A 27,338-nucleotide genomic window follows, 5' to 3' on the forward strand; every position below is an offset into this window, starting at 1 on the left:
CTGGTATGGGATTGTTTTGTGACTTATGTCATCAGATGTTGATCTATTGGATTATTTTGTTAATTACTTAAATTTCTACTTGTGTTGCCCATGTTCCAAATGACTTCAAGTGGAACAAAATTACCTGGAAATGTGGGTGAAAAAAAGATGGATCATTGCCCTGAATGACCTGTAACCATCACGCATCTCTTGTGAAATCTTGCTTGCTCCACTGTTCCAGCTTGTGGTTCTAGAGTATAAAAAAGGAAGAAAACTGGATTTTGGCCAAAGCCTTTCAGGGGTTATCCTGACTTCAGTCTGCCAGGGACGCTCCTCTATTCCACCCATCTTTTCTGGTGGAGTGGCTCCAACACCTGCTTTGCCACATTTATTTCTGTCAGAATCCCACCCATCTCAATTCCCACACCTGTGTAAGTTCTGTTCTTCCAGCAGCTCCAGAGGACTGTGCATTGCCCTTTGCTCTGCATTGCTAGGTGGGCTCTTAGTAGCCTCTCTGGAGAATACACAGGGCACTTACACATAACTCTTGGGTGAGCGCGGTGACGTGGGGTTCCTCACTGAAGCTCACAGCTGTGTCAAGATGACTGAAAGTACCTTCTTGTTCAAGGGGATTCCAATGCGGGCTGCTTTCGTTAGTGAGGAATCTCTGTTGTTTGCTCAGAATTTTTTGGTGAAAGATGATGATGTCATCATAGTGAGCTACCCTAGATCAGGTAAGAAAAGTGTGTGTGTGTGTGTGTCTGTGTGTGTGTGTGTGTGTAACTTGGGGTGGTTTAGGGGTTAATCTATGTCTTAGTTACTATTCTTTTGATGTTAATAGACATCATGGCTAAGGCAACTAATATAGGAAGATATTTATTTGGGGACTCGCTTACAATTTCAGGGGGTTAGCACATAATCATCATGGTAGAGGCCATTGTGGCTTACCAGCAGGCATGATACTATAGCAGTAGCTGAGAGCCTCACATCTGAGTCACAAATTTCAGGGGGTGGGGGAGACTGGCCTTGGGTTGGACTTTTGAAGTCTCAAAGCCCATCTCCAGTGTACATGTCCTCCAACAGACCATGCTTCCTAATTCATGACATACAGCTCCACAAACTGTAGATCAAGAATTCAAACATAGGAGCCTGTGCGGGACATTCTCATCCTATTACCACAATCTGTATACTTTTCCCATGCCAATTGCACCATTTTATATTTCTTCCCAAAAATGCTTCTGAAATTTTCAACAAATTCAGTTCCCTAAACACCATCTTTTTGGTTTGTTAGGAGAATTAATATGGATGAATCGATTAGAATATAGTCTAAGTAAGGTGTATGTTTAAAATTATGAAAAACCCCAAACCATATAGCTCAAAACAGATATTGACTATTTGTGACCAACTTAACCTTGGCCCTGACTCCCCTGTCAACAGGTTAGGGAGTGGACCTGAAAATCCCAATCCTCTAGTTCTGCTGTAGGGATTCAGGTGACCAGTTTACATCCCAGGGTACTTATGGCACAAGGCTGCTTCTTTTTTTTCCATTTGAGAAATTGTTTAATGAATTTTTTCTCTTTTTTTATTAAAATTTTCTATCTCCTCCCCTCCACCTCCCTGGTCCCTCCCCTCCCCTCCACCCATACCCCCACTCCCTCCCTCTCCAGGCCAAAGAGCCATCAGGGTTCCCTTTACTATGTTAAGTCCAAGGTCCTCCCAACTCTCCCAGGTCCAGTAAGGTAAGCAACCAACTGACAAGGCTCACACAAGAGCCCATCCTTGTCGTAGAGACCAAGCCCATCACCATTGTCCTTGGCTTCTCATTCAGCATCCACCATCAAGCCACTTTCAGAGAGTCCAGTTTGGGTCAGATGTTCTATCAGTTCCATTCCAACTGGACTTGGTGATCTCCCATTAGTTCTGTCCCGCCATCTCAGTGAGTGAACGCACCCCTCATGGTTCTGACTTTCTTTCTCATGTTCTCCCTCCTGTCCTCATCAGGACCTTGGGAGCTCAGTCCGGTACTCCTATGTGGGGCTCTGTCTCTACCTCCATCCATTGCGAGGTAAGGTTCTATGGTGATATGCAAGATATTCATGAGTATGGCAATAGGATCTGGTCTTTTCTGGCTCCCTCTCCTCAGCTACCCAAGGAACTAGCTGGGGGCATCTCCCTGGACACCTGGGAACCCCTCTAGAGTCAAGTCTCTTGACAACCCTAAGATGGCTCCCTTAATTAAGATATATGCTTCCCTGCTCACATATCCACTCTTCCTATATCCCAAGCATCCCATTCCCCCAAGCTCTCCCCATCCTCCCCTTAGCCCCATCTCACCCACTCCCAAGTTCCAAATTTTTGGCTGGGAATCTTGTCTACTTTCCAATTACCAGGAATATAACTATCTGTTTTGCTTTGGGTTCATCTTCTTATTTAGCTTCTCTAGGAACTAAAATTATAGGCTCGATGTCCTTTATTTATAGCTAGAAACCAATTATGAGTGAGGACATCCCATGTTCATTTTTTCGGTCTGGGTTACCTCACTCAGAATAGTGTTTTTCTATTTCCATCCATCTGCATGCAATTCAAGATGTCATTGTTTGTTATCGCTGAGTAGTACTCTAATATGTATATATTCCACACTTTCTTCATCCATTCTTCCATTGAAGGGCATCTAGGTTATTTCCAGGTTCTGGCTATTACAAATAATGCTCCTATGTACATAGTGAACAAATGCTTTTGTAATATGGTAGGGCATCTCTTAGGTATATTCCCAAGAGTGGAATGGCTGGGTCCTGGGGTAGGTTGATCCTGAATTTCCTGAGAAACTGCCACACTGCTTTTCCAAAGCGGTTGCACAAGTTTGCATTCCCACCAGCAATGGATGAGTGTACCCCTTACTCCACAACCTCTCCAGCAAAGGTTTATTGTTGGTGTTTTGGATTTTAGCCAATCTGACAGGTGTAAGATGATATCTCATAAGTTGTTTTGATTTGCATTTCCCTGATCGTTAAGGAGGTTTAGCATGCCCTTAAGTGTCTTTGGCCATTTGGACTTCTTCTGTTGAGAATTCTCTGTTCAGTTCAGAGCCCCATTTTTTAATTGGATTAATTAGCATTTAAAGTCTATTCTCTTGAGTTCTTTATATATTTTGGAGATCAGACATTTGTCTGTTGTGGGGTTGGTGAAGATCTTTCCCAGGTCAGTAGGCTGCCTTTGTGTCTTAGTGACCGTGTCCTTTGCTTTACAGAAGCGCTCAGCTTCAGGAGGGTCCCATTTATTCAATGTTTGCCCTTAATGTCTGTCCTGCTGGGGTTATATGTAGGAAGCAGTCTCCTGTGCCCATAAGTTGTAGAGTACTTCCCGTTTCTCCTCTATCAGGTTCAGTTTGTTCAGATTAATATTGAGGTTTTAATCCATTTAAGGCTTGAGTTTGTGCATGGTGACAGATATGGATCTATATTTTCATTCTTTTACAGGTTGACATCCAGTTATGCTCAGCACCATTTGTTGAAGAGCTTTCTTTCTTCCATTGTGTGCTTTTAGCTCTTTTATCGAAAATCAGGTGTTCATAGGTTTGTGGGTTAGATCCGGTCTTCTATTCGATTCCATAGGTCGACTTCTCTGTTTTTATGCCAATACCAAGGCAGTTTTCAATACTGTAGCTCTGTAATAGAGTTTGAAGTCAGGGATGGTAATGCCTCCAGAAGTTCCTTTATTGTATAAGATTGTTTTGGCTATCCTGAGTTTTTTTTGTTTTCCATAAAAAGTTGATTATTGTTCTCTCAAGATCTGTGAAGAATTTGATGGGATCTTTAAGCGGATTGCATTAAATCTATAGATTGCTTTTGGTAGTATTGCCATTTTAGTATGTTGATCCTCCCAATCCAAGAGGAAGGGAGATCCTTCCATTTTTCTGGTATCCTCTTCAATTTCTTTCTTCAAAGACTTAAAGTTCTTGTCAAATAGATCTTTCACTTCCTTGGTTAGAGTTACCCCAAAGATATTTTATGCTACCTGTGGCTATCGTGAAAGGTGACGCTTCTCTGATTTCTTTCTCTGCTTCCTTATCCTTTGTATATAGGAGGTCAACTGATTTTTTGGAGTTGGTCTTGTATCCCGCCACGATACTAAAGGAGTTTATCAGCTGTAGGAGTTCTTTGGTGGAGTTTTTTCGGGTCGCTTATGTACACTATCATATCATCTGCAAATAACGAAAGTTTAACTTTCTCCTTCCAATTCGAATCCTCTTGATCCCCTTGTGTTGTTTTATTGCTATTGCTAGAACTTCAAGCACTATATTGAAGAGATAAGGAGAGAATGGACAGCTTGTCGGTTCCTGAATTTAGTGGGATGGCCTTGAGTTTCTCGTCCGTTTATTTGATGTTAGCTGTCGGCTTGCTGTAAATAGCCTTTATTATATTTAGGAATGACCCTTGTATCCCTAATCTCTCCAAGACCTTTATGATAAAGGGGGGTTGACTTTTGTCAAATGCTTTTTCAGCATCTACTGAGATGATCATATGGTTTTTTCCTTCAGTTTATTTATATGATGGATTACATTGATAGATTTCGTATGTTGAACCAGCCCTGCATTTCTGGGATGAAGCCTACTTGATCATAATGGATAATTTTTCTAATGTGTTCTTGGATTCAGTTTGCTAGTATTTTATTAAGAATTTTTCGTCAATGTTCATGAGTGAGATTGGCCTGCAATTCTCTTTCTTGTTAGGGTCTTTATGTGGTTTAGGTATCAGGGTAACTGTAGCTTCTTAAAAGGAATTTGGCAATGACTGTTCTGTTTCTATATTTATAAAATACCTTAAGGAGTATAGGTATTAGGTCTTCTTGGGAGTTCGGGGTAGAATTCTGCATTGAAACTATCTGGTCCTGGGCTTTTTTGATAGGGAGGTTTTTGATTAACTATGTTCTATTGTGTCTAGAATTCCTTTTCAAGCTTTCTAAGGTTTTCTGTTGTTGTAGTCAACCCCACGTTCGTGCGCCAATTTGTAGTCGGAGGCTGCTTGTTCATTCCTGGCTGCCCAGACCCAAATAATCACACTGAAACTCTATTAATTACAACACTGGCCCGGCCAATGGCTTCTAGTGTATTCCTCACTAGCTCTTACATCTTTTCTCTCTTTTTTATTACTTTAAATATAATATCAATCAAAGTTTCCACTTTCTCCCCTCTTTCAACTTCCCTCCCACTTTCCCACATATCTTCCCCTTGACCCTGTCCAGTCCTAAGAGAGGGCAAGGCACCCTGCTATGTGGGAAGCTCAAGGCCCTCTCCCCTACATCCAGGCTTAGGAAGGTATGCATTTAGAGAGAATAGGATCCCCAAAATGGGAGTACATGCAGTAGACACAAAATACCAGGGCCATATCATTGGCCCCTCAGTCTGCCCCAACTGTTAGCCACATTCAGAGGGTCAAGTTTAATCCCATGCTCATTCATTCCCAGTTGAGCTGGAGTTGGTGAGCTTATATTAGCTTCAGGCACACTGTCTCAGTGGGTGGACCCCTTATTGTCCTGATTTCCCTGCTCATATTCTCCCTCCTTCTACTCTTCAACTGGACCTTGGATGTATGGTGGTTTCTCAGAAAATTGGAAGTCAACATACCTCAGGATCCAGCAATATCACTCTTTGGAATTTACCCAAAAGATGCCCAATTATACTACAAAAGCAGCTATGCTCATAGCAGTGTTATTTGTAATAGTTCTTACTTCTTAATTTAACCTATTTCTATTAATCTGTGTACCTCCACGTGGTTGTAGCCTACTGGTAAAATCTGTCCAGCATCTGGTATTCAGTGTCTGTCTCCTGCAGCAGCTACATGGCTTCTCTCTGACTCCATCTACTCTCTCTTTACATCTCTGTGTAGTGGGGAGCTGTGGGCAGTGTTCCTGCTGCCCGGCTCCTGGCTGGCTAGCTTATGCTCTGAAATAACACCACACAAATTGTATTTTTTTAAACACTGCCTGGCCATTATCTCCTGTCCCTTTCTGGCTCACTATCACATATTGCTTAACCCATTTTTAATAATCTGTGTAACACCACGAAGTGGTGTCTTACCGGGAAATATTGTAGCGTATGTCCATCTTGGGGCAGGTGCTTCATCGCATCTGACCAGAGAGGAGAGGCATGGAGATTGTCTGAGCCATCTACCGCACTTCTTTCTTCCTCTTCTGTCTAACTCCACCCACCTAATGGCTGGCCTATTAAATGGGTCAAGGCAGTTTTCTTTATTAACGAATGAATCAACACAAACAGAAGACTCTCCCACATCATGTTTGGATATTCTACCTTGCCATATTCTGCACTGGTATCAGACCAAAGTAGCTTCTTTATTAATCAATGGTAATTCACAGCATACAAATGGGACCTCCTACACCAGAAAAGGCAGATAAATATGTTTATAATGAAACAAATTGTGCAATGTCTACATTACATTCTGCCACAGTATTTATACATTTTTAATATGTCAGTTAAAATTTAATGTGAGTGGAGAAAATAAGAACTAAGCTGAGGCAGGGCTGGAGAGATGGCTGTGCCATTAGAGTACCTGCTCTTGCCGAGACCTGGGCTCAGTGGCTACATATGGTGTCTCACAACCATCTGTAACTCTGATATAAGTTTCTACTTTGGGAAGCAAGGCATGAACTAAAACAGGGCAGGAACCTGAAGGCAGGAACTGAAGCAGAGGCCATTGAGAGATGCTGCTTACTTCTCCTCTTGGCTTACTCAGCCTGCTTTTCTCTTTTATATCTATACATTCTAAGACCGCTTGCCTAGGGTTGAACTGTCCAGAGTAGGTTGGTCTCTCCTTCTGTATCATTAATCAAGACTGTATCCATAGGCTTCCCTATAGGCCAATTTGCTGGTGGCATTTTCTCAATTGCAGTTTCCTTTTCTCAGGGGACTCTAGCTTATGTCAAGTTGACAAAAGCAGACAAACAGTGAGCAACCAAACAAATGTATAAATAACCAGGCCATGGTGGTGAGGTTAAAAGTGGGGGGCATAATAAAAAATGGCAAAAGGAAAGTAGGGAGGGGTAAAACTGTGGGCAAAAAGATTTAAGCAGGGATGTGGATGTGAGGGTTAAGAACAAGAGGGGAGATATGAATGGAGGAATGGAGGAATGATCAACCAGAAACTAAAAAGTGTACTGAAGCCATGTGGCTTGTATCCCAACAGAAAACAGAAAAAGGGAAACTGAAGAATAAAACAAAATAAAAATACCTTCATCATTCAACATATGAAACATTTCCTTTACTATGTTATTGTAACACAAAATTTGATTGTTTCCCATTGTCCCACAACCAGGAACTCACTGGATGATTGAGATAGTCAGTCTGATAGTCTCCAAAGGGGACTCTACTTGGGTTTCAAACTGTCAAAAAATTATGCCAGGTGTCCAGGCTCGAATCTAAGATTTTCAGAAACTGTACTGGACCAGGATGGACCACGTCTCATGGCTACACATCTGCCCATACAACTGTTTCCCAAGTCTTACTTCACATCCAAGGCTAAGGGTGAGTGAATACTGGCTCTGTGATGAATTCTTAGGAGGACCCTCTTCATTTGATAAACTGGGCACACTCAAGGGCGTGTCCAAATCTGTGGCCTGTGTGCCCATCTTCCTAATACTCACATGTATGGAAACATAGTTGAACCCAGTGCTTCATTAACTGGGCAATTAATGATTAATGTTGACGAATGCTTGTTAACTCAGGAGTCAGCTTTCAGCTCTGCTCTTTTTCTTTCCTTTTCCTGTGTGTATATGTGGTATGCATGTATGTATATGTGGTATGCGATGTGTGTATATGTGGTATTGCAATGTGTGTATATGTGGTGTGCATGTGTGTATATGTGGTATGCAATGTGTGTATATGTGGTGTGCATGTGTGTATATGTGGTGTGCATGTGTGTGAGCAAAGGAGTGAGGGGTGCACATGCACTTGTGGATGGCTACATGTGGAGGCCTAAGGTTGATGTCTGGAATCATTTGGCATCCTTATAACACTCTTCTATCTTATTCTTTCAAAATCCTGTTCTCTCTCTCTCTCTTTTTCTCTCTCTCCTTCCTCTTCCCTCCCTCCCTCCCTCCCCCTCTCTTTCTCTCTCTCTGTGTGTGTGTGTTTGTTCAAGTGCCATGGCTCACTTTCTTTTTTTCTTTTTAAAAATTCATAGATTAAAAAAAATACCCCAATCCAAGTTCCCACTCCCTCCCTCCTCCCTTTTCCTCCACACACCCTATCACCCCACCTCCCATCTAGTCCTCAGAGAAGGTAAGGCACATTGCTTTGCAGAAGGTCCAACACCCTCCCTATTATATCTAGGCTGAGCAAGGTATACATCCAAAAAGAATGGTATCCCCAAAAAACAGTACATCCAATAGGGACAAATCCTGGTACCACTGCCAGTCACCCTTCAGTTCTGCTCCAGCAGTTCAACTGTCAACCACTTTCAGAGGGAGAAGTTTGGTCCTGTGCTTGTTTCTTCTCAGTCCAGCTGGAGTTGGTGAGCTCCTATTAGCTCAGGTAAACTGTTTTAGTAGGTGACCCCATCATGGTCTTGACCTTTTGCACATATTCTCATTCCTTCCACTCTTAAACATGATGGGTGCTCAGTCCAGTGCTCTGATGCAGGTCTCTGACTCCATCAGTGGCTGGTTGAAGTTTCTATGGTGATATTTCAGATAATCATCAAACTACAGGCAAGTCAAGGTCGGACAGCCTCTTCTCTATTGCTCAGGTTCCTAGGTGGCATCATCCTCTAGGATTTCTGGAATTTCTCTAGAGCCAGGTTTCTGCCAAATCTATAATGGCTCCTTCAATCAAGATATCTCTTTCCTTGCTCTTATCTCTGTCCTTCCTCCATCTTGACTATCCCATTTTCTGAAGTTTTCCTCAACTCTTCTTTTCTTCCCTCCTCTTCCCTTTTCTACCTTCCCTTCTCCCCCAACACCCATGCTCCCAAGATCAGTTTCATCTTGTCTGTTTCTAATTTCCAGTGGATCTATATAATTTTTTTTAATTATTATTTTTTACTAAAAATTTCTGCCTCATCCCTGCCTCCTCCCAGCCTCCATTTCCCTCCCACTCCCCCTACTCTCCTCTTCCTCTCTCTCTCCAGTCCAAAGAGCAGTAAGGGTTCCCTGCCCTGTGGGGAGTCCAAGGTCTTCCCCCCTCCATTCAGGTCTAGGAAGGTGAGCAATTCCAAACAGGCTAGGCCCCTCCAAAGCCAGTACATGCAGTAGGATCAAAAGCCACTGCCATTGTCTTTGGCTTCTCAGCAGCCCTCATTGTCTCTATGTTTCAGGGAGTCCAGTTTTATCCATGTTTTTTTCAGTCCCAGTCCAGCTGGCCTTGGTGAGCTCCTATTATATCAGCCCCCACCATCTCTGTGGCGTGGGTGCACCCATCGCGGTTCTGACTTCCTTGCTCATGTTCTCCATCCATCTGTTCCTCATTTGGACCTTGGGAGCTCAGACCGGTGCTCCAATGTGGGACTCTGTCTCTATCTCCATCCATCGCCAGATGAAGGTTCTATGGTGATATGCAGATATTCATGAGTATGGTTATAGGATCTGTTGGCCTTTTCCGGCTTCCCCCTCCTCAGCTGCCAAGGAATAGCTGGGGGCATCTCCCTGGACACCTGAGAACCCCTCTAGAGTCAAGTCTCTTGCCAACCATAAAATGGCTCCTTAATTAAAATATATACTTCCCCGCTTCCATATCCACCCTTCTTTATTCCAACCATCCCATTCCCCAAAGCTCTCCCCATCCTCCCTTCACACTTTCTCTCTCTGTCTCCCCTTAGCCCCATCCCATCCCACCCCCAAGTTCCCAATTTTGCCCGGCAATCTTGTCTACTTCCAATATCCAGGAAGATAACTATCTGTTTTGCTTTGGGTTCACCTTATTTAGCTTCTCTAGGATCAAGAATTATAGGCTCAATGTCCTTTATATATGGCTAGAAACCAATATAAGTGAGTACCTTCCCATGTTCATCTCTTTGCGTCTGGGTTGTTTCACTCAGGATAGTGTTTTCTTTTTCCATCCATTTGCAGCAAAAGTCAAGATATCATTGTTTTTTATCGCTGGGTAATACTCTAATATGTATATATTCCACACTTTCTTCATCCATTCTTCCACTGAAGGGCATCTAGGTTGTTTCCAGGTTCTGGCTATTACAAATAATGCTTCTATGTACATAGTTGAACAAATGCTTTTGTGTAATATGGTAGGACATCTCTTAGGTATATTCCCCAATAGTGTATTGCTGGGTCCTAGGGGGTAGGTTGATCGTGAATTTCCTGAAAAACTGCCACACTGCTTTCCAAACTGGTTGCACAAGTGTGCATTCCCGCCAGCAATGGATGAGTGTACCCCTTACCCCACAACGTCTCCAGCAAAGGTTATTATTGGTGCCTTGTATTTGGACCAAACTGACAGGTGTAAGATGGTATCTCAAAGTTGTTTCGATTTGCATTTTCCCTGATCGCTAAGGAGGTTAGCATGACCTTAAGTGTCTTTGGTCATTTGAACTTCTTCTGTTGAGGAATTCTCTGTTCAGTTCAGTGCTCCATTTTTTAATTGGGTTAATTTAATTAGCATTTGAAGTCTAGTTTTTTGAGTTCTTTATATATTTTGGAGATCAGACATTGTCTGGTGCGTGGTTGGTGAAGATCTTCTCCCAGTCAGTAGGTTGCCTTTTTGTCTTTGTGACAGTTGTCCTTTGCTTTACAGAAGCTGCTCAGCTTCAGGAGGTCCATTTATTTATGTTCCCCTTAATGTCTGTGCTGCTGGGGTTATACATAGGAAGGGTCTCCTGTGCCCATATGTTGTAGAGTACTTCCCAATTTCTCCTCTATCATGTTCAGTGTGTTTCAGATTGATATTGAGGTTTTTAATCCATTTGGACTTGTGTTTGTGCATGGGATAGATATGATCTATTTTTATTCTTCTACAGGTTGACATCCAGTTATGCAGCACCATTTGTTGAAATGCTTTCTTTCTTCCATTGTATACTTTTAGTTCCTTTGTCAAAAATCAGTGTTCATAGGATTGTGTGTTAATATCCGGGTCTTTTATTCGATGCCATAGGTCAACTCCCAGTTTTTATGCCAATACCAAGCTGTTTTCAATACTGTAGCTCTGTAATAGAGTTTGAAGTCAGGGATGGTAATGTCTCCAGAAGTTCCTTTATTGTATAAGATTGTTTTGGCTATCCTGGGTTTTTTTGTTTTTCCATATAAAGTTGATTATTGTTCTCTCAAGTTCTGTGAAGAATTTTGATGGGACCTTTATGGGGATTGCATTGAATCTATAGATTGCTTTTGGTAGAATTGCCATTTTTAGTATGTTGATCCTCCAACCCAAGAGCAAGGGAGATTCCTTCCATTTTCTGGTATCCTCTTCAATTTCTTTCTTTCAAAGACTTAAAGTTCTTGTCAAATAGATCCTTGACTTCCTTGTTTTAGAGTTACTCCAAGATATTTCATGCTATTTGTGGCTATCGTGAAATGTGATGCTTCTCTGATTTCCTCTCTGCTTTTTTATCCTTTGTGTATAGGAGGGCTACTGATTTTTTCTCTCATGGTTTATTTTTTTTTATATTAAAAATTCCATCTCCTTCCCTCCTCCTTCCCCCTCCCTCCCCTCCTCCTCTCCCCTTCTCGCCTCCCCTCCTTCTCCCCCTTCCCTCCCCTCCCCTCCACCCATACCTCCCCTCCCTCCCTCTCAAGAGCCAAGGAGCCATCAGGGTTCCCCACTCTATGCTATGACCAAGGTCCTCCCAACTCCCCCCAGGTCCAGGAAGGTGATCGACCAAGCTGAGAAGGCTCCCACAGAGCCCGTCATGCAGAAGATTTTTTGAGTTGATGCTGTATCCTGCCACGTTACTAAAGGTGTTTATCAGCTGTAGGAGTTCTTTGGTAGAGTTTTTTTTTTTTTTTTTTTTTTTTGGTTTTTTGAGACAGGGTTTCTCTGCAGCTTTAGAGTCTGTCCTGGAGCTAGCTCTTGTAGACCAGGCTTGTTTCGAACTCACAGAGATCCGCCTGCCTCTGACTCCTGAGTGCTGGGATTAAAGGCGTGTGCCACCACCCATCTGGCTTTTGGTAGAGTTTTTGGGGTCGCTTATGTACAGTATCATATCATCTGCAAATAACAAAGTTTGACTTCTTCCCTTTCTTATTTGAATCCCCTTAATCTCCTTATAGTCGTCTTATTGCAATTGCAAGAACTTCAAGCACTATATGAAGAGATAAGGAGAGAGTGGACAGCCTTGTCGTGTTCCCTGAATTTAGTGGGATGGCCTTGAGTTTCTCTCCGTTTAATTTGATGTTAGCTCTCTGCTTGCTGTAAACAGCTTTTATTATATTTTGGTATGATCCTTGTATCCCTAATCTCTCCAAGACCTTTATGATAAAGGGGTGTTGAATTTTGTCAATGCTTTTCAGCATCTAATGAATAATCATATGTTTTTCTTTCAGTTTATTTATATGATGGATCACATTGATAGATTTTTCATATGTTGAACCAGCCCTGCATTTCTGGGATGAAGCCTACTTGATCATAATGGATAATTTTTCTAATGTATTCTTGATTCAGTTTGCCAGTATTTATTGAGAATTTTCGCGTCGATGTTCATGAGTGAGATTGACCTGTAATTCTCTTTCTTGGTTGAGTCTTTGTGTGGTTTAGTTATCAGGGTAACTGTAGCTTTATAAAAGGAATTTGGCATGACTGTTCTGTTTCTATATTGTGAAATACATTAAGGAGTATATGTATTAGGTCTTCTTGAAAGTTCTGGTAAATTCTGCATTGAAACCATCTGGTCCTGGGCTTTGTTTTGTAGGAGGATTTTGCTATCAGCTTTTAATTCTTCGCGACTAACAGGTCTATTTAGATTGTTCACCTGGTCCTGGTTTAACTTTGGTATATGGTACTTATCTAAAAAATGTCCATTTCTTTTCCATTTTCCAATTTTTTTGGCATACAGCTTTTTTGTTGTAAGATCTAATGATTCTTTGAATTTCCTCTGTGTCTGTGGTTATGTCCCCCTTTTCATTTCTGATCTTATTAATTTGCATGTTCTCTCTCTGCCATTTGATTAGTTTGGATAGGGTTTGTCAATCTTGTTGATTTTCTCCAAGAACCAGCTTTTGGTTTCATTGATTCTTTGTATTGTTTTCTATGTTTCTATTTTGTTGATTTCAGCCATTAGTTTATTTTTTTTCCAGTTTTCTACTCTTCATGGATGAGTCTGCTTCCTTTTTTTCTAGAGCTTTCAGTGTGTTGTTAAGTCTCCAATGTGTGCTTTCTCTGTTTTCTTTAAGTGGGCACTTAGTGCTATGAACTTTCCTCTTAGCACTGCTTTCATTGTGTCCCATAGGTTTGAGTATGTTGTGTATTTTCCTTAAATTCAAGGAAGACTTTAATTTCTTTCTTTATTTCTTCCTTGACCCAGGAGTGATTCAGTAGTTGACTGTTCAGTTTCCATGAGTTTGTAGGCTTTCTGTTGTAGCATTGTTATTGAATTATAGCTTTAATATATAGTGATCCGACAAGACACAGGTGGTTACTAATATTTTCTTGTATCTGTGAAAGTTTGCTTTCTTACCGAGTATGTGGGTCTGTTTTTGAGAAGGTTCCATGAGCTGCAGAGACACAGGTATATTCTTTCCTATTTGGGTGGAATGTTCTAAAGATGTCTGTTAAGTCCATTTGTTTCATTACCTCCATTAATTCTCTTATTTCTCTGTTAGGTTTCTGTCTGATTGCCCTGTCTGTTGGTGAGAGAGTTGTGTTGAAATCTCCTACTACTAGTGTTTACAGGTATATTCTTTCCTATTTGGGTGGAATGTTCTAAAGATGTCTGTTAGTCCATTTGTTTCATTACCTCCATTAATTCTCTTATTTCTCTGTTAGGTTCTGTCTGATTGCCCTGTCTGTTGGTGAGAGAGTTGTGTTGAAATCTCCTACTACTAGTGTTTGTGGTTTGATGACTGCCCTCGAGTTCTAGAAGTGTTTCTTTTACATAAGTGGGTGCTTTTATATTAGGGTCATAGATATTCAGGATTGAGACTTCATTCTATTGAATTATTCCTGTTATGAGTATAAAATGTCCATCTCCATCTCTTCTGATTGATTTTAGTTTGAAGTCAATTTTTTTGTTAGAAATTAGTATGGCCACATCTTATTACTTAGCTCCTCTATGATCATGAACTACAGGCTCAATGTCCTTTGTTTATAGCTAGTATCCACTTATGACTGAGTACATACCATATTCATTTTTGGGTTTGGGTTACCTCACTCAGGGTGAACATAGTTGAACTAATGCTTTTATAGTATGATTGAGCATTTTTTGGGTATATTCCCAAGAGTAGTATTGCTGGATCCTGAGATAGGTTTGATTCCCAGTTTTCTGAGAAATCACCATAATGATTTCCAAAGTGGTTGCACAAGTTGCATTCCACCAGTAATGGAGAGTGTTCCCCTTACTCCACATCCTCTCTTGCATAAGCTGTTATTGGTGATTTTCATCTTAGCCATTCTGACAGGTGTAGATATGGTTGTCTCAGAGTTGTTTTGATTTGCATTTCCTTGATGGCTAAGGATGTTGAACTTTTATTGGTTTATTTTTTTATATTTAAAATTTCCATAACCCCCCTCTTCCTCCCCTTCCCTCCCCTCCCCTCCACCCATACCCTCTCCCCTCCCTCTTCAGGCCAAGGAGCCATCGGGGTTCCCTACTCTATGTTAAGACCAAGGTCCTCCCAACTCCCCCCAGGTCTTTGGGAGCCTTCTCTGCTTGGTTGTTGAACATTTCTTTAAGTATCTTTTTGGCTATTTGAGATTCATCTAATGAAATTCTCTGTTTAGTTCAGTATACCATTCCTTAAATGGGTTATTTAGAATTAAATGTCTAATATCATGACTTCTTCTTTTTTGTAGTTGGTATTTCTTTCTCTAATTTATTTATTTTTTTGCCATTGAAAAATTACACTTCCTGCCCTCCTCCCACTCCCTCCTTTTTCCTCCCTCCCCCTCCTCCCTTCCCCTCCCTCCTTAAGAGAGGCTAGGGAACCCTGCCTTGTGGGAAGTCCCAGGGCCATTCTCTCCCCTATATCCAGGCCTAGGAAGCTTTGCATCCTAATAGACTAGGGTCCCAAAAACCCAGTACATGGCAGTAGAGACAAGTCCCATGCCTTTATCAATGGCTTCTCAGTCAGCCCCATTGTCAGCCACAATCAGAGTCTGGTTTGATCACATGCTCATTTAGTCCCGGTCCAGGCTGGATTTGGTGAGCTCCCATTAGAACAGGAACACTGTCTCAGTGGGTGGACCAATCCCGTCGTGGTCCAGACTTCCTTTCTCATCTTCTCTCTCCTTCTGCTTTGAAATGGACCTTGGGAGCTCAGTTCATTGCTCTGATGAGGTCTCTGTCTCTGTCTCTGTCTCCATCTGTCGCCAGATGAGATTCCATGGTGATATTTTAAGATAATCATCAGTGTGATAGTGGGCAAGGCCAGTTCAAGCACCTCTGCTCTGTTGCCCAAGAACCTATCTGGGGATGTCCTTTATCTGATGTGGGGTTGGTGATGATTCTTTCCCATTCCGTAGACTGCCTTTATATTTTATTAATTGTGTCCTTTGCTTTATAGAGCTTCTAAGTTTCAGGAGGTCCCATGTATTTATTGTTGCTCACAGTGTCTGTGCTTCTGAGGTTATATGTAGGAAGTGGTCTTGTCCATGCATTGAAAAGTACTTTCCACTTTCTTTTCTTTCAGGTTCAGTATGGTTGGATTGATATTGAGGTCTTTAATCCATTTGGACTTGAGTTTTGTACATGGTGATAGATATGGATCTATTTTCATTCTTCTACATATTTACATCCAGTTATCCCAGCCACATTGTTAAAGATTCCTTTTTTCCCATTGTATAATTTTAGTTCTTTTGTCAAAAACCAGGTGTTCATAGATGTGTGGGTTAATATCAGAGTCTTCGATTTAATTCCATTGGTCAACCTCTTTATTTTTATGCTGCCACGACTCACTTTTCACTGTGTGCATCCCAGAGATTTATCTTAGCTCATCAGCCTTGGTGGCAATTGCATGTACCCACTGACTAACCTCACCAGACCTTCCTCATTCTTCTTGATGCAGGGTCTCTGAATCAAGCACAATTCACTGGCATGACTAGTCCTGGAAACCAGAATGCTCTAGAGAGCTGCTGTCCTCACCTTCTGAGGTTGGAATACAGGGAAACTTTCACCCACATGGCATTTATGTGGTATATTAGTCAGGGTTCTCTAGAGTCACAGAACTTATGGAATGACTTTCTCTCCATATATATTAAGGGAATTTATTGGAAGTACTTATAGGCCTCAGTCTAACTAATAAAACAATGGCTAGTTGTAGTGGGGAGCGGTGGGCTGTATCCCGCCACCTGGCTTCCCCATGGCTAGCTTTACACGTGAAATAACAACACACAACTGTATTCATTTAAACACTGCCTGGCCCATTAGTTTCAGCCTCTTACTCACATCTTGACTAACCCATATCTAATAATTTGTGTAACACCACAAGTGTTGTCTTACCAGGAAAGATTCAGCATGTCTGACCTGGTGGCTGGCTCCATTGTATGTGACCCAGAGAGGAGAGGCATAGCGATTGCCCGAGGCATCTGACTAACTTCCCTCCTTCCCAGCATTCTGTTCTGTCTACTCCACCTATCTAAATCCTGCCCTATCAAAAAGCCAAGGCAGTTTCTTTATTAACCAATGAGAGTCCTCCACCAGCTAGTTATGAATGGAAAGTCCAAGTATCTAGAGTCCCACGCTGCTGGGTATCTCAGATGGTCTTCTGTGTATGATGGGATCCTGAAGAAGCAGTCTCCAATGCCAATGACGAAATGGATGAGCTGGCGAAGAGAGGTCAAGCAGGCAAAGAAGAGCAAGCTTTCCTTCTTCCACTGTCCTTACATAGGCTTCTGACAGAAGGTGTGGCCCAGATTAAAGGCCTATCTGCTGGTGGCCATGTCAGAGGAGCAGCAGAGAGCAATTGACTTCAGAGAGCAGTTTCCACCCGGACACATAACCCTGATAGATGCATCTCGATAGGCCCGGTCCTGAGAGCCTCGGCACCAGAATGTTTCTTGCTACTTCTGTGTAGCTTGCTTGCCGCTGCCATCTTTCTCTGGTATTTGGTCTAGTTTGATTTGGCATGGGGAGACCCCACTGCTGTACTGTTTAATGGAAGCAATAATTTTTAACAATAACAGTGTTAGTTTAAATAGGATTTTGATGACTGAAGATTTTTGATAAATAAAGCTTTATGCATTATGATAGAGGTTATTTTAGTGGGGAAACTAACATAGGTCAAGGTAGGATAAAATGTTGCCCCTGCCTGTGATAAAGCCAAAGGTGCAGAGGATAAATAATAAAGCAAGGAAGTGTCACACAGCTAGAACACACGAGTCTCTATTGAGGAGCCTTACAATCTGTGGCTTAGATTAATGATGAAGACAAACAACTGAGTTCCAGTAGCCCAGCTAGTTTAAATTTTTTAGTCTTGGTGTCTGTCCCAGAACTAGCTCTTGTAGACTGGGCTGACCTTGAACTCACAGAGATCCACCTGCCTCTGCCTCCTGAGTGATGGGAAGGGATTAAAGGCATGTGCCACCACCGTCTGGCTAAGTTTCTTTAATCTTAATGTTGGGAGATGTGTTCACAGGGTTCAGATTTCATTGTAGCTGAAACAAAGTTTTGAAAATAGCTTAAAGTTAGACTAAGATGTTTTTGTTAAATAGCTTTCAGGTGAAAAACCCAAGAAGATAATCTAAAGTTTTAGGAAGGTACATAGGTGAGTGAGGAGCTCATTAAGCTCGGGGAACCAAAACAAAGCAGCCCAATTCTATTAGCCGATGTACTTTCCTTACAGTGAGTGGTTGGTGACCACAGATGATGGTTAATACCTTGTGCCTATTTCTGCCCTGTTGATGCATGGGTATGCACCCTGAAATTTTAAAATAGAGCCGATTGATTCCTTTTCATATATAAAAGTTTAGATTTGTGATTTTTGCTAAGATTTCTTATCAGATACTGTTTCAAAGAAACAATAAATGTTGGTCCTTTTTGTAACCACAATATGTAGACTGCCCAGTAGAAGAACTGGCTGAGAAATATACTTGCTTGCACTCAGTTAATCTTTAACAAGTTGCTTGGATATGATTGCATGTGGGTCCTTGGGACAACTTGTTTCTCACCTGCAATATGTAAAGTGTTTAATTATGGAAGGAATGTTGAAAACATGTTTTAAACTGTATGACTGTAATCATTCACCTGAAAAATGGAATGTAACCACATGTAATTTTTATATTTTGAAAGATTTGGTGGGGTATATAAACTGTAAGGTAAAAATAAGTTAAGTTTGTTAGAAAAACATCACGAAATAAGTGAGTTAGAAGGAAAACATCACAGAGACATAACTAGAGAAACATTGAGAATGAGCAAAGAAAACACCAGGAAAGAGGTAGAGGAAGAATACAGAAGAATAAAGAAGTCAGAAGGAGACCATCAAGAGAACATGTGTGTCTTTTCTCCTACCCCCTCAGATAAAAAGTCATAGTAAAACTCCATGGATCCCCTTCGAGTCCTGCACTGCTGGAGATTGGCCCTCATGGTAGCAATGTGTGTCTTCCTGCCTCAAGATCCAGATCATAGATGCACCCTCCATTTATGGACTGTAACTCATTCCAGATATAGCCATGTTGACAAACATGAGTAGCCATTACTTGTGTGTTTCTGATGATTCAAACTTCAATCTTCATTTTTTTGTGCAGCAAATACTTTAAGCCAGTAGTTCTCAACCTTCCTAATGCTGTGACCCTTTAGTTCCTCATGTTGTTGTGACCCCCAGTCATGAGAATATTTTCATTGATACTTCATAACTGCAATTTTGATACTGTTATGAATAAATATGTATACATATACATATACGTATGCGTGTATGTGTTTGTGTGTGTTCTCTGATGGTCTTAGGGCACCCCAGGTTGAGAACCACTGCTGTAACAACAGACATTTCTGCAGCCCCTCAACTTTTCTTGCAGCAGTGAACCATGTATGTCTGTGGCAGCTAATTAAATTCCCCAGATGAAAGAACAACTTAGCATCCTTTATCTCTGAGTTAAGGAAATGGTGGAAGAGAAGGCAACCTAACATTGAGAGAGTTATGGATGTAGGGAATGGATGCAGGTCGTCCTCTGACCTCCACATGTGTGCTGTGGCTTTGTGTAAAGACTTAAGATGTTTGATTTAGGATGTGTGGAAATATGAAAATGATGAATGAAGACAGACATTTCTAATAAACTTTCTCTGTTTTAGATTATTTATGTCATCAGGAATCCAAAAGATGTTGCTACAATCTAGTTATTATATAAGAAAACATTTGTCCCTTTTGAAAAATCAAACAGACTTTTGAAGAACATCTTCATGCATTTATCCAAGGTGATGGTGAGTGGAACCAGGACCATCAATTTTATATTTTGAAATCAATCCAAGATTGGAGATTTGTATTTCATGTTTAAAAACTAAATCTGTGAATCACATTTGTTTAAAATTTACTCACTGTGGAATGAGTGATATTATGAGCAAGGAGGTCAAGACCATGTGAGACAATGTGCCTGAGCTCATGAGAGCTCACCAACTCCAACTGGACTGGGAATGAACGATAATGAGATTAACTAGTCCCTCGAATGTGGTTGACAGTTGGGGCAGACTGTGTGGCTAACGACAATGGCATTCTACTTGCACTTCCTGGCTTTTGGGGATCCCATTCTCTTTTATGTATACCTTGCTCAACCTAGATGTATTGGGGAGGCCTTGGACTTCCCACAGGGCAGGTGCCTTGCCTTTCTTAAGAACTGAAGGGGTGGGGGAAAGGTGTGTTGAGGGAGTGAGAGTAGAGGGGAGGGGAGGGGAGAAATTGGGAATTTGGATTGGTATTTTAAAGTAATAAAAAAAAGACTTTCTCACAAAATGTGATACTTCTCTGTATATTTAAGTAAAGCTAACCATTTGGATATAGCATTGCCACACATAGAGGGCCCATATATACCTGTCTATGGGCACTTCTCTAAGGAAAGCGAAGCAGTTTCGACATTCACAATAAAACAAACTTGAACCTTAAAAAAAAAAAGAAGATAAAAACAAAAAAATAACATTTACTCTGTGTGAGTCTAGAAAGATGGTTTAGCTGTCAAGAATGTGTGTTTCTCTTGTAGATGTCCAAGCTTGGGCGCTAGCATCCATGTCAGATTGCTCTCAACTGCTTGTAACTGCAGTTCCAGAGGTCTAGCACCTCCTTCTGGCAACCCCAGACACTGCACTCATGTATGCACATAATCACACACAGATATACATATAAATGCAATTTAAAACAAAAAATAAGCCGGGCGGTGGTGGCGCACGCCTTTAATCCCAGCACTTGGGAGGCAGAGGCAGGCGGATCTCTGTGAGTTCAAGACCAGCCTGGTCTACAAGAGCTAGCTCCAGGACAGGCTCTAAAGCTGCAGAGAAACCCTGTCTTGAAAAACCAAGAAAATAAATAAAAATAAAAATAAATGCTTCAAAATTTTATACTTTGTAATGTCAAAATTCTATAGATAGCCATCTATAATATGATTTTCATTTAATAACTTTTAACTTAGAAAATCAGTTCTTGTATGATATACCATATAGGTATGAGTGATTATCTAACTACTATTTTTATATTTTTCAGTTGATGGTCTACAGGTATTTATATTAATTGATTTAGTGTTTATGTATACTGGGTTACACATTTGTCATAGTTCCTGTGTTGATGTCTGAAACAACATGTGGGAGTCAGTTCTCTCATTCAACTATGTGTATTTCAGGGCTCAAACTCACATCATCAGGTTTGGGGTCAAGTGATTGTAACCACTGAGCCATTTGATCAGTTCTGGGTGTTTTATTCATAATGAAGTGTTATTTAATAAACATATGATTACTTCATAAAATAGTTCTTACAGGAATTTGGATTTTATCTTGCTGTTTTAAACACTTTTCTAGACAAAGTTCAAAGAAGCAGGGCTGGAGAGGATGTTCAGTGGTTAAGTCTTCCTTCTGCTTTTTCAGAGGACCCAGGTTCAGTTCCCACCACCCATGTGATAATGGTTTACAACCACTTGTAATTCTACTTCCAAGAGATCCTATGCCCTCTTCAGGTCTCTGAGAACACTGCACCATGTAGTGCACATACATGTAGTGCACATACATACATTCACACCAGCAAACACTCATACACATGAAATCAGGTTTAAAAAATTCTTTTTTACAAATGTAGACAGTAAACATGAATAGTGTTTTCCCTTTAAAAAACACATGTGAGCTTTCTTCACCAATGTCATAATTGCATTATAGACCTCTAGATGTGGAAACTTAACATCCCTCACACTCCTCAGAGTAAATGCCATCTTCCAATCAGGGATAAGAATCAATATCCATGAGGTATAAAATTTCAGGAGTTGTTTCCTTTTCCTCCCGATCTCCATAGCGACTTTTGGATCCTGGTTTGATCACACCATTGGATGGCTAACAAGGAGAGACACAGCGAACTTTCTCCTCATGTCCTATGAGGAGCTACAGAGGGTAATTCTCTTCCACTGTGCCCCACATTCCCATATCTGCCTTTCTTCCTTTCTCTCTTTTCTGAGGGGTATAAACAATCAGGTGCGTGAGTGGGTGACCGTCACAGTCAGCATTCTGGCCTAACTTGACACCAGCTAGGAGAGGGACAATCAATTGCAGACACTGCCTCCACTGGGTTGTCTGCGGGAGCATTTTCTTGGTTAATGATTAATGTAGGGTGCCTACTAACTCTAGGGACAATATCCATGGGTAGGTGGACTTGAGATACCTAAGAAAGGCAGCTGAGCGGCCTGGGGGAGAAGTCAGTGAGCAGCGCTTCTATGTGGTCTCTGCTTCAGTTCCTGCCTCTAGCTCCTGCCCTGGCTTCCTCGTGATGCTCAAAAAGTGTCAGCTGAATAACCCCTCCCCAGGTTGTTATTGGTCAGTATTTATCATGGCAACAGAGAATCAAACTTACTCAGGGAAGGGTGTGTAAAACCAGCCTTTCATTGCCTAACATAACCTCAGCAAGTTCTAACCCACCCCATGACTCATCGTTCCCCTGAAACTGCATAAACAGCAGTACTCAGCCAACAGGGAAAATGACAAATATCTAGAGTAGGGAAGGTCATGATATGTGTGGTTGGTAAGTGTTAGCCATGTCTTATTAAAGACATGTGCCTTGTTGTAGGGTAAGACACGGATGGCTTTTGTTGAGGATACCAGCCTGGCACATGTTCTGTGTTCAAGCTCAGCACACAGAAGTTGTCACAGTGGATCCCACACTGATAACCTGACCACATCAACACATTCGCACTGGAGTCCAGGGACAACCAAACAGGCTATTGAACGTGAAACTTAAAGCCAGGACCTTCCATATTGACTTTCAGAGAATGTTCCAGGCTCAAGTTCTAAGGCAGATCTAAGGACTGGCCAACAGGAATCACATCATTGCAAACTTTATATTATACACAGCAATTTCAATGCCCCAAACAGTAGTGATTTTTCATTTAACTCTCTCTTTTCCAAATGCACTTCTATTGGCTGATTTAATCCAGGTGACCATTGAAATTTCAATTTCTTTCTGTGGTATACAGTATTTCTACCAAGGGCCTGTTCATCTAATCTCCTCCAGTTTTCAACCAAAGTTAGATCCATTGGATTCATGAATGTTGTATTTTGTTTTTCCAATAAATTTTCCAGTGGAAGTTGGCAGCCAGGAGTAACGATGAGCGTAATGGGGGGGGAGCAGAAGAATGACTTGCATATGTCTATGAAATCTAGATGCGCTGTGTGTGGGGCACACAGGTGCGGGGAGGATGAGGAGGGTGAGGTGGACAGCAAAGCATGATGGGTGATGAGTGAATATGAGTTCACTACAATGGTACACATGTATAAAAGTGGCATCCTGAAATCCTACATTTTATACACTTAGAAATGTTTTCTGTTTTGAAAAGGAAAAGCCAGGGGCTTGAGGTTGGCTCAGCAGTTCAGAGAATTTGCTGCTTTTCCAGAGGACATGAGTTTGGTTCCCAAACCCGTAGCAGTTAGCTCACAACTGCCTCTAACATAGCTTCAGGGGAATCTGACACCCTCTTCTGGCTTCTGTGAACACCTAAAACACAAACATACACAAATGCAAACATACACACACACACACACACACACACACACACACGCACACACACACCATTTTTCCCGAGCTCATGACTGGCAGGCAGACTTGACAAAGGAATGGGTTTTCTTTTCATGACTCCTTCACCCCTTCACAATGTAAGAAAGGTTATGAAAATTGGGGATGGTGGGGCTGGAGCAATGGCTCAGTGGTGTTAAGAGGATATACTGCATTTTAAGAATACCTGGATTTGATACCCAGTATCCACATGGTGGCTCCCAGCCACCTTCAATGCCAACTCAAAGGGATCCAATGTCATTATCTGTCCTCAGTGGGCACTGAGTGTACATGCTTCATATATATATATATATATATATATATATAATGTATATATAATATATTGTAAATTTATACATACATTTATTATAAACTTATATTTTCACAGTACTGTACATATTATTATATAGTATACACATATTATATAATTTGTAAACAATGTGAATATACCCTATAAATTTATAAATATGTATTTATGCACATTAGTATATATTATATATAAATACACATGTGATGTAGGATGTTGGAAAAAATAGCAAGTCACACACTAAGGAAGTGTTCACCTTGATGAGCACTCAAGGGCTCCGTCTCCGTCAGTGCTGTATCCACTCTCTCCCCATCACTCCATCTCCTTCAGTGCTGTATCCACTCTCTCCTGATCACTCCTCTTCCACCCACAGGACCTCAGGGGCAACATGCAAAAATTGTGTCAATTTCTGGGCAAACCTCTGAGTCCAGAGCAACTCGATTCTGCTGTCCAGCACGTGTCCTTCTCCGCCATGAAAGAGAACACGATGTCCAACAGTATAATGCTCAGAAATCCGGAAGATGACAAAGTCCACAATATACCATTGCTGAGAAAGGGTGAGACAGGATAGCGGGTCACAGTTGTACTGTAGAAATGGGTAGGTTCCCAGCATTTGCTAAAGCGTGAGACATGGAAACAGATGTGCTTGGAAGGTAGAGTCCTATCCCATCATATTCTCTGAGAACAGTCGCTGCCCACAGATCCATTACTGAGAGTTCACCAGAGGAGGAATGAGAGGTGCCTGTGTCCTGTTGCCTCTGCCTGTGCAGCGGATAGGTCTATACAGTTAGACCACTCAGCCACAGGGACATTGTCCACGTCCGTAAGAAACCAGAGATAGAGTAGCAGTAACAAGACTGTCCAGTTCAGAGGGTGCTGTGATTACAACAGACAACCCCTGCAAACATCTGTGTGTCTATATGACAGAATGATCGTTCATCAGTAATAGAATCTGTTCACACATGTAGCAACTTGGATGGATTCCAGGGGCTTTATGCTGAGTGACAAAAGTCGACAACATAAATCTGCGCACGCTATATCTTTGTAACATTCATGAAATAGAAGACAATTGGAGAGGCAGAGAATATGTTGCTGGTGTTCAGGGATCCAGGGTGCTAGGACTTGATTGTTCATATTTGACTAAAGGTAGTAGTATTGGGAGATGTTTGTGGCAGAAGACTATCTATGCATTTCAGTGGAAATGGATTACAAAAATCCCACGTGGAAAAAAGTGATGTAGAGCACACCATTTTCCTAGTGGAGATCCTTCTGATCATAGCGCTGTGTGAACATTCCCTTAACTAGAATACAACCTTGGTTGGAAAAATAGTTGAAAGACACACACTTTGGTGCCAATTCTGTAGCCTGCTACTCTATCACATGGTTGACATTTTTTCCACATGGAGGGGTAGACTGAGGTTCAGCTGTGAGAACTTCCTCAGTTTGTCCTTCAAAATTTCAAGACTAGGATTTTCCCCGTGACCTTTCAGGTGCTCACAGCCACTGACCTCAGATCTTTGCAAGTCACGTGGTTCTGACAGCGGGGGACAGGGCAGAAAGTTGTAGGATGACTCCTTTTGGTCTTGAGACACCAGCTGCATGAGGTCTGATGAGGTCAGAGGGAGACAGGCTTGGCTGCTCACATGCGGTGCTCACCCATTTCCCTGCTGCTTTCCCTTCTGTGTCTGACAGGCACATGTGGCAACTGGAAGAATGTCTTCACTGTGGCCCAGAGTGAAGCCTTTGACACGGCCTATCAGGAGAAGATGGTGAGGCTCGATCCTGGTCTCTTCCCCTGGTTGAATACTGCTGACTGATTCCCCGCCCCCTCCCAGACAGGGTTCTCAGTGCAGTCCTGGCTGTGCTGGAACTAGCTCTTTTCACAGGCTGGCCTTGAACTCAAAGATCCCCCTGCCTCTTTACTGCTGGGATTAAAGGGCTGCATCTCCACAGCCTGATTGTCTGGTTGGAAGACTGTAAATAAACCTTCCAAGAACTCTGAGTGTTAGCTACTCATACTTAAAAAAAAAATCTGTGCTTGTTTTTGTTTTTGTTTTGTTTCTTTGGTCATCTGGATACAAGTTAGTCATCTGGGATCAGGAAATCTCAATTGAGAAAACGCCTCCATCAGACTGTCCTGTAGGAGCGCCCAGCCCACTCAAGGTGGTGGTGTCCTTGGGCAAGTGACTCTGGGTTGTATGAAAAAAAATCAGTCTGAGGCGGTGACAGAGAGCAAGTCCATAAGCATCATTCCTCCATGGTCTCTACTTCAGTTCCTGCCTCAGATTCCCAAGATAATGGACCTGCAAGCCCCATAAACCCTCCTGTCCCCATATTGCTTTAGGTTGGTGTTTTATCGCAGCAATGGAATGAAGATTAGAATTCTGTCCCTTTGGGTGGCCTAGCAGCTCACATCACAGAACTCTGAGAAAAATATGTTTTTCAAAACCCAACGGAATCTAGAGCAGACATTCCTGTCCCTAGTTTCCAGAACTGAATTGCAAGCAAGGCGCTCATAACACAACAGCAATGTATCGTCACTGTCTGCCCGGTGAATGTGTGGGTGTTGCAGGGGTCCGCACAGAGACATGTATGCTGGCCTGAGCTTTATGTCTCCAGTCCTAAGGAACACACAGCGTCAACTGATGTGGGATTCCCTCCGTATGCTGTGAACCATTGCTTAATGAATAAAGCTGCTTTGGCTTACAAGAAGGGCAGAGCACAGCAAGGCGGGAAAATCCAAACAGATGCACAGAGAGAGTAGGCAGAAAATGAAGACTCGGGATTCCACTAGGCTAAGGAAGAACTCTACACTGCATTAAATGTAGCAGAGTCAAATTGAAGCTGAATTATTAGGATGGGGAAGTCAGTTGTGTCTATTAGGAATGCTCGACTGAATTAGTAAGATTTTTCTTCTAGTTTCTGAAAACAGTAAGGACTGGAGAGATGGTGCAGAGATGAAGAGTACTCTCTGCTCTTGCAGAGGACCCGTGTCCAATTCCTTGCACCCACATGGTGGCTTATAATCGTATGTAACTATAGTTCCAGGGGACCTGATGCTGCCTTGACCTTCGAGGGCTTCCATACCCACATGGTACATGTACACACACCTGGTTATACACATATCTGGTAAAATAAATGTTTTCTTAAAAGGAAAAAAAAGTCTAATTATTCAGTGGTTCTCAAACTTTCCCAAGGCTGCAAGTCTTTAATACAGCTCATGTAGTTGTGATTTCCCAACAATACCGTTTTTCATTGCTACTTCAAACTGTAAATTTTGCTACTGTTATAAATTGTAATGTAAATATTTGAAAAGCAGGATATATAATATAAATTCCCTTTTGGAGTTCTGATCCACAGTTTCTGAGGACTATTAAGATATTAAAATTTAAATATTGTTTAAGTAGGAACAGACTTCTTTATTGCAATTCACAGCAAATGTAACAGTAACATGCAAAATCTTAGGTTTCAGAGTTATTGTTTGTATATGTGTGTGTACATGTGTGTATATACATGTGTGTATGTGTGTGTCTATTCACGTGTGCATATTCATATGTGCATACTTCTGTATGCATATATATTTGTGTGTATATATGTTTGTATACATGTGTGTTTATATGAGTGTGTATATATGTGTGTTTTCATGTGTGTATTTGTGCATGTGTATTCATTCATGCATGTGTACGTATGCAGCATATATGTGTGTATATGTATGTGTGTA

General features: G+C 41.6%; 1 protein-coding gene across 2 annotated transcripts; it reads left to right on the forward strand.

Moving 5' to 3' along the window:
• Nucleotides 1-253: 253 nt before the first annotated feature.
• On the forward strand, nucleotides 254-25,619 carry LOC119820933 (sulfotransferase 2A1-like). Of its 2 annotated transcripts, XR_006020870.1 has the most exons (5): nucleotides 254-713; nucleotides 19,374-19,502; nucleotides 21,565-21,659; nucleotides 23,991-24,174; nucleotides 25,310-25,619. XR_006020870.1 is itself a non-coding variant. In XM_042055536.1 (4 exons), exons 2-4 carry the CDS (start codon nucleotides 21,636-21,638, stop codon nucleotides 25,432-25,434), a joined length of 333 nt encoding a protein of 110 aa, XP_041911470.1. In that variant the 5' UTR covers nucleotides 19,374-19,502; nucleotides 21,565-21,635; the 3' UTR covers nucleotides 25,435-25,619. The 2 variants fall into 2 exon arrangements, 1 of the variants encoding a protein (XP_041911470.1); XM_042055536.1 differs by lacking the exon at nucleotides 254-713.
• Nucleotides 25,620-27,338: the final 1,719 nt, after the last annotated feature.

This window comes from Arvicola amphibius, chromosome 8, assembly GCF_903992535.2.
Source record: "Arvicola amphibius chromosome 8, mArvAmp1.2, whole genome shotgun sequence".
In the NCBI taxonomy this organism is placed as follows: Eukaryota; Metazoa; Chordata; class Mammalia; order Rodentia; family Cricetidae; genus Arvicola; species Arvicola amphibius.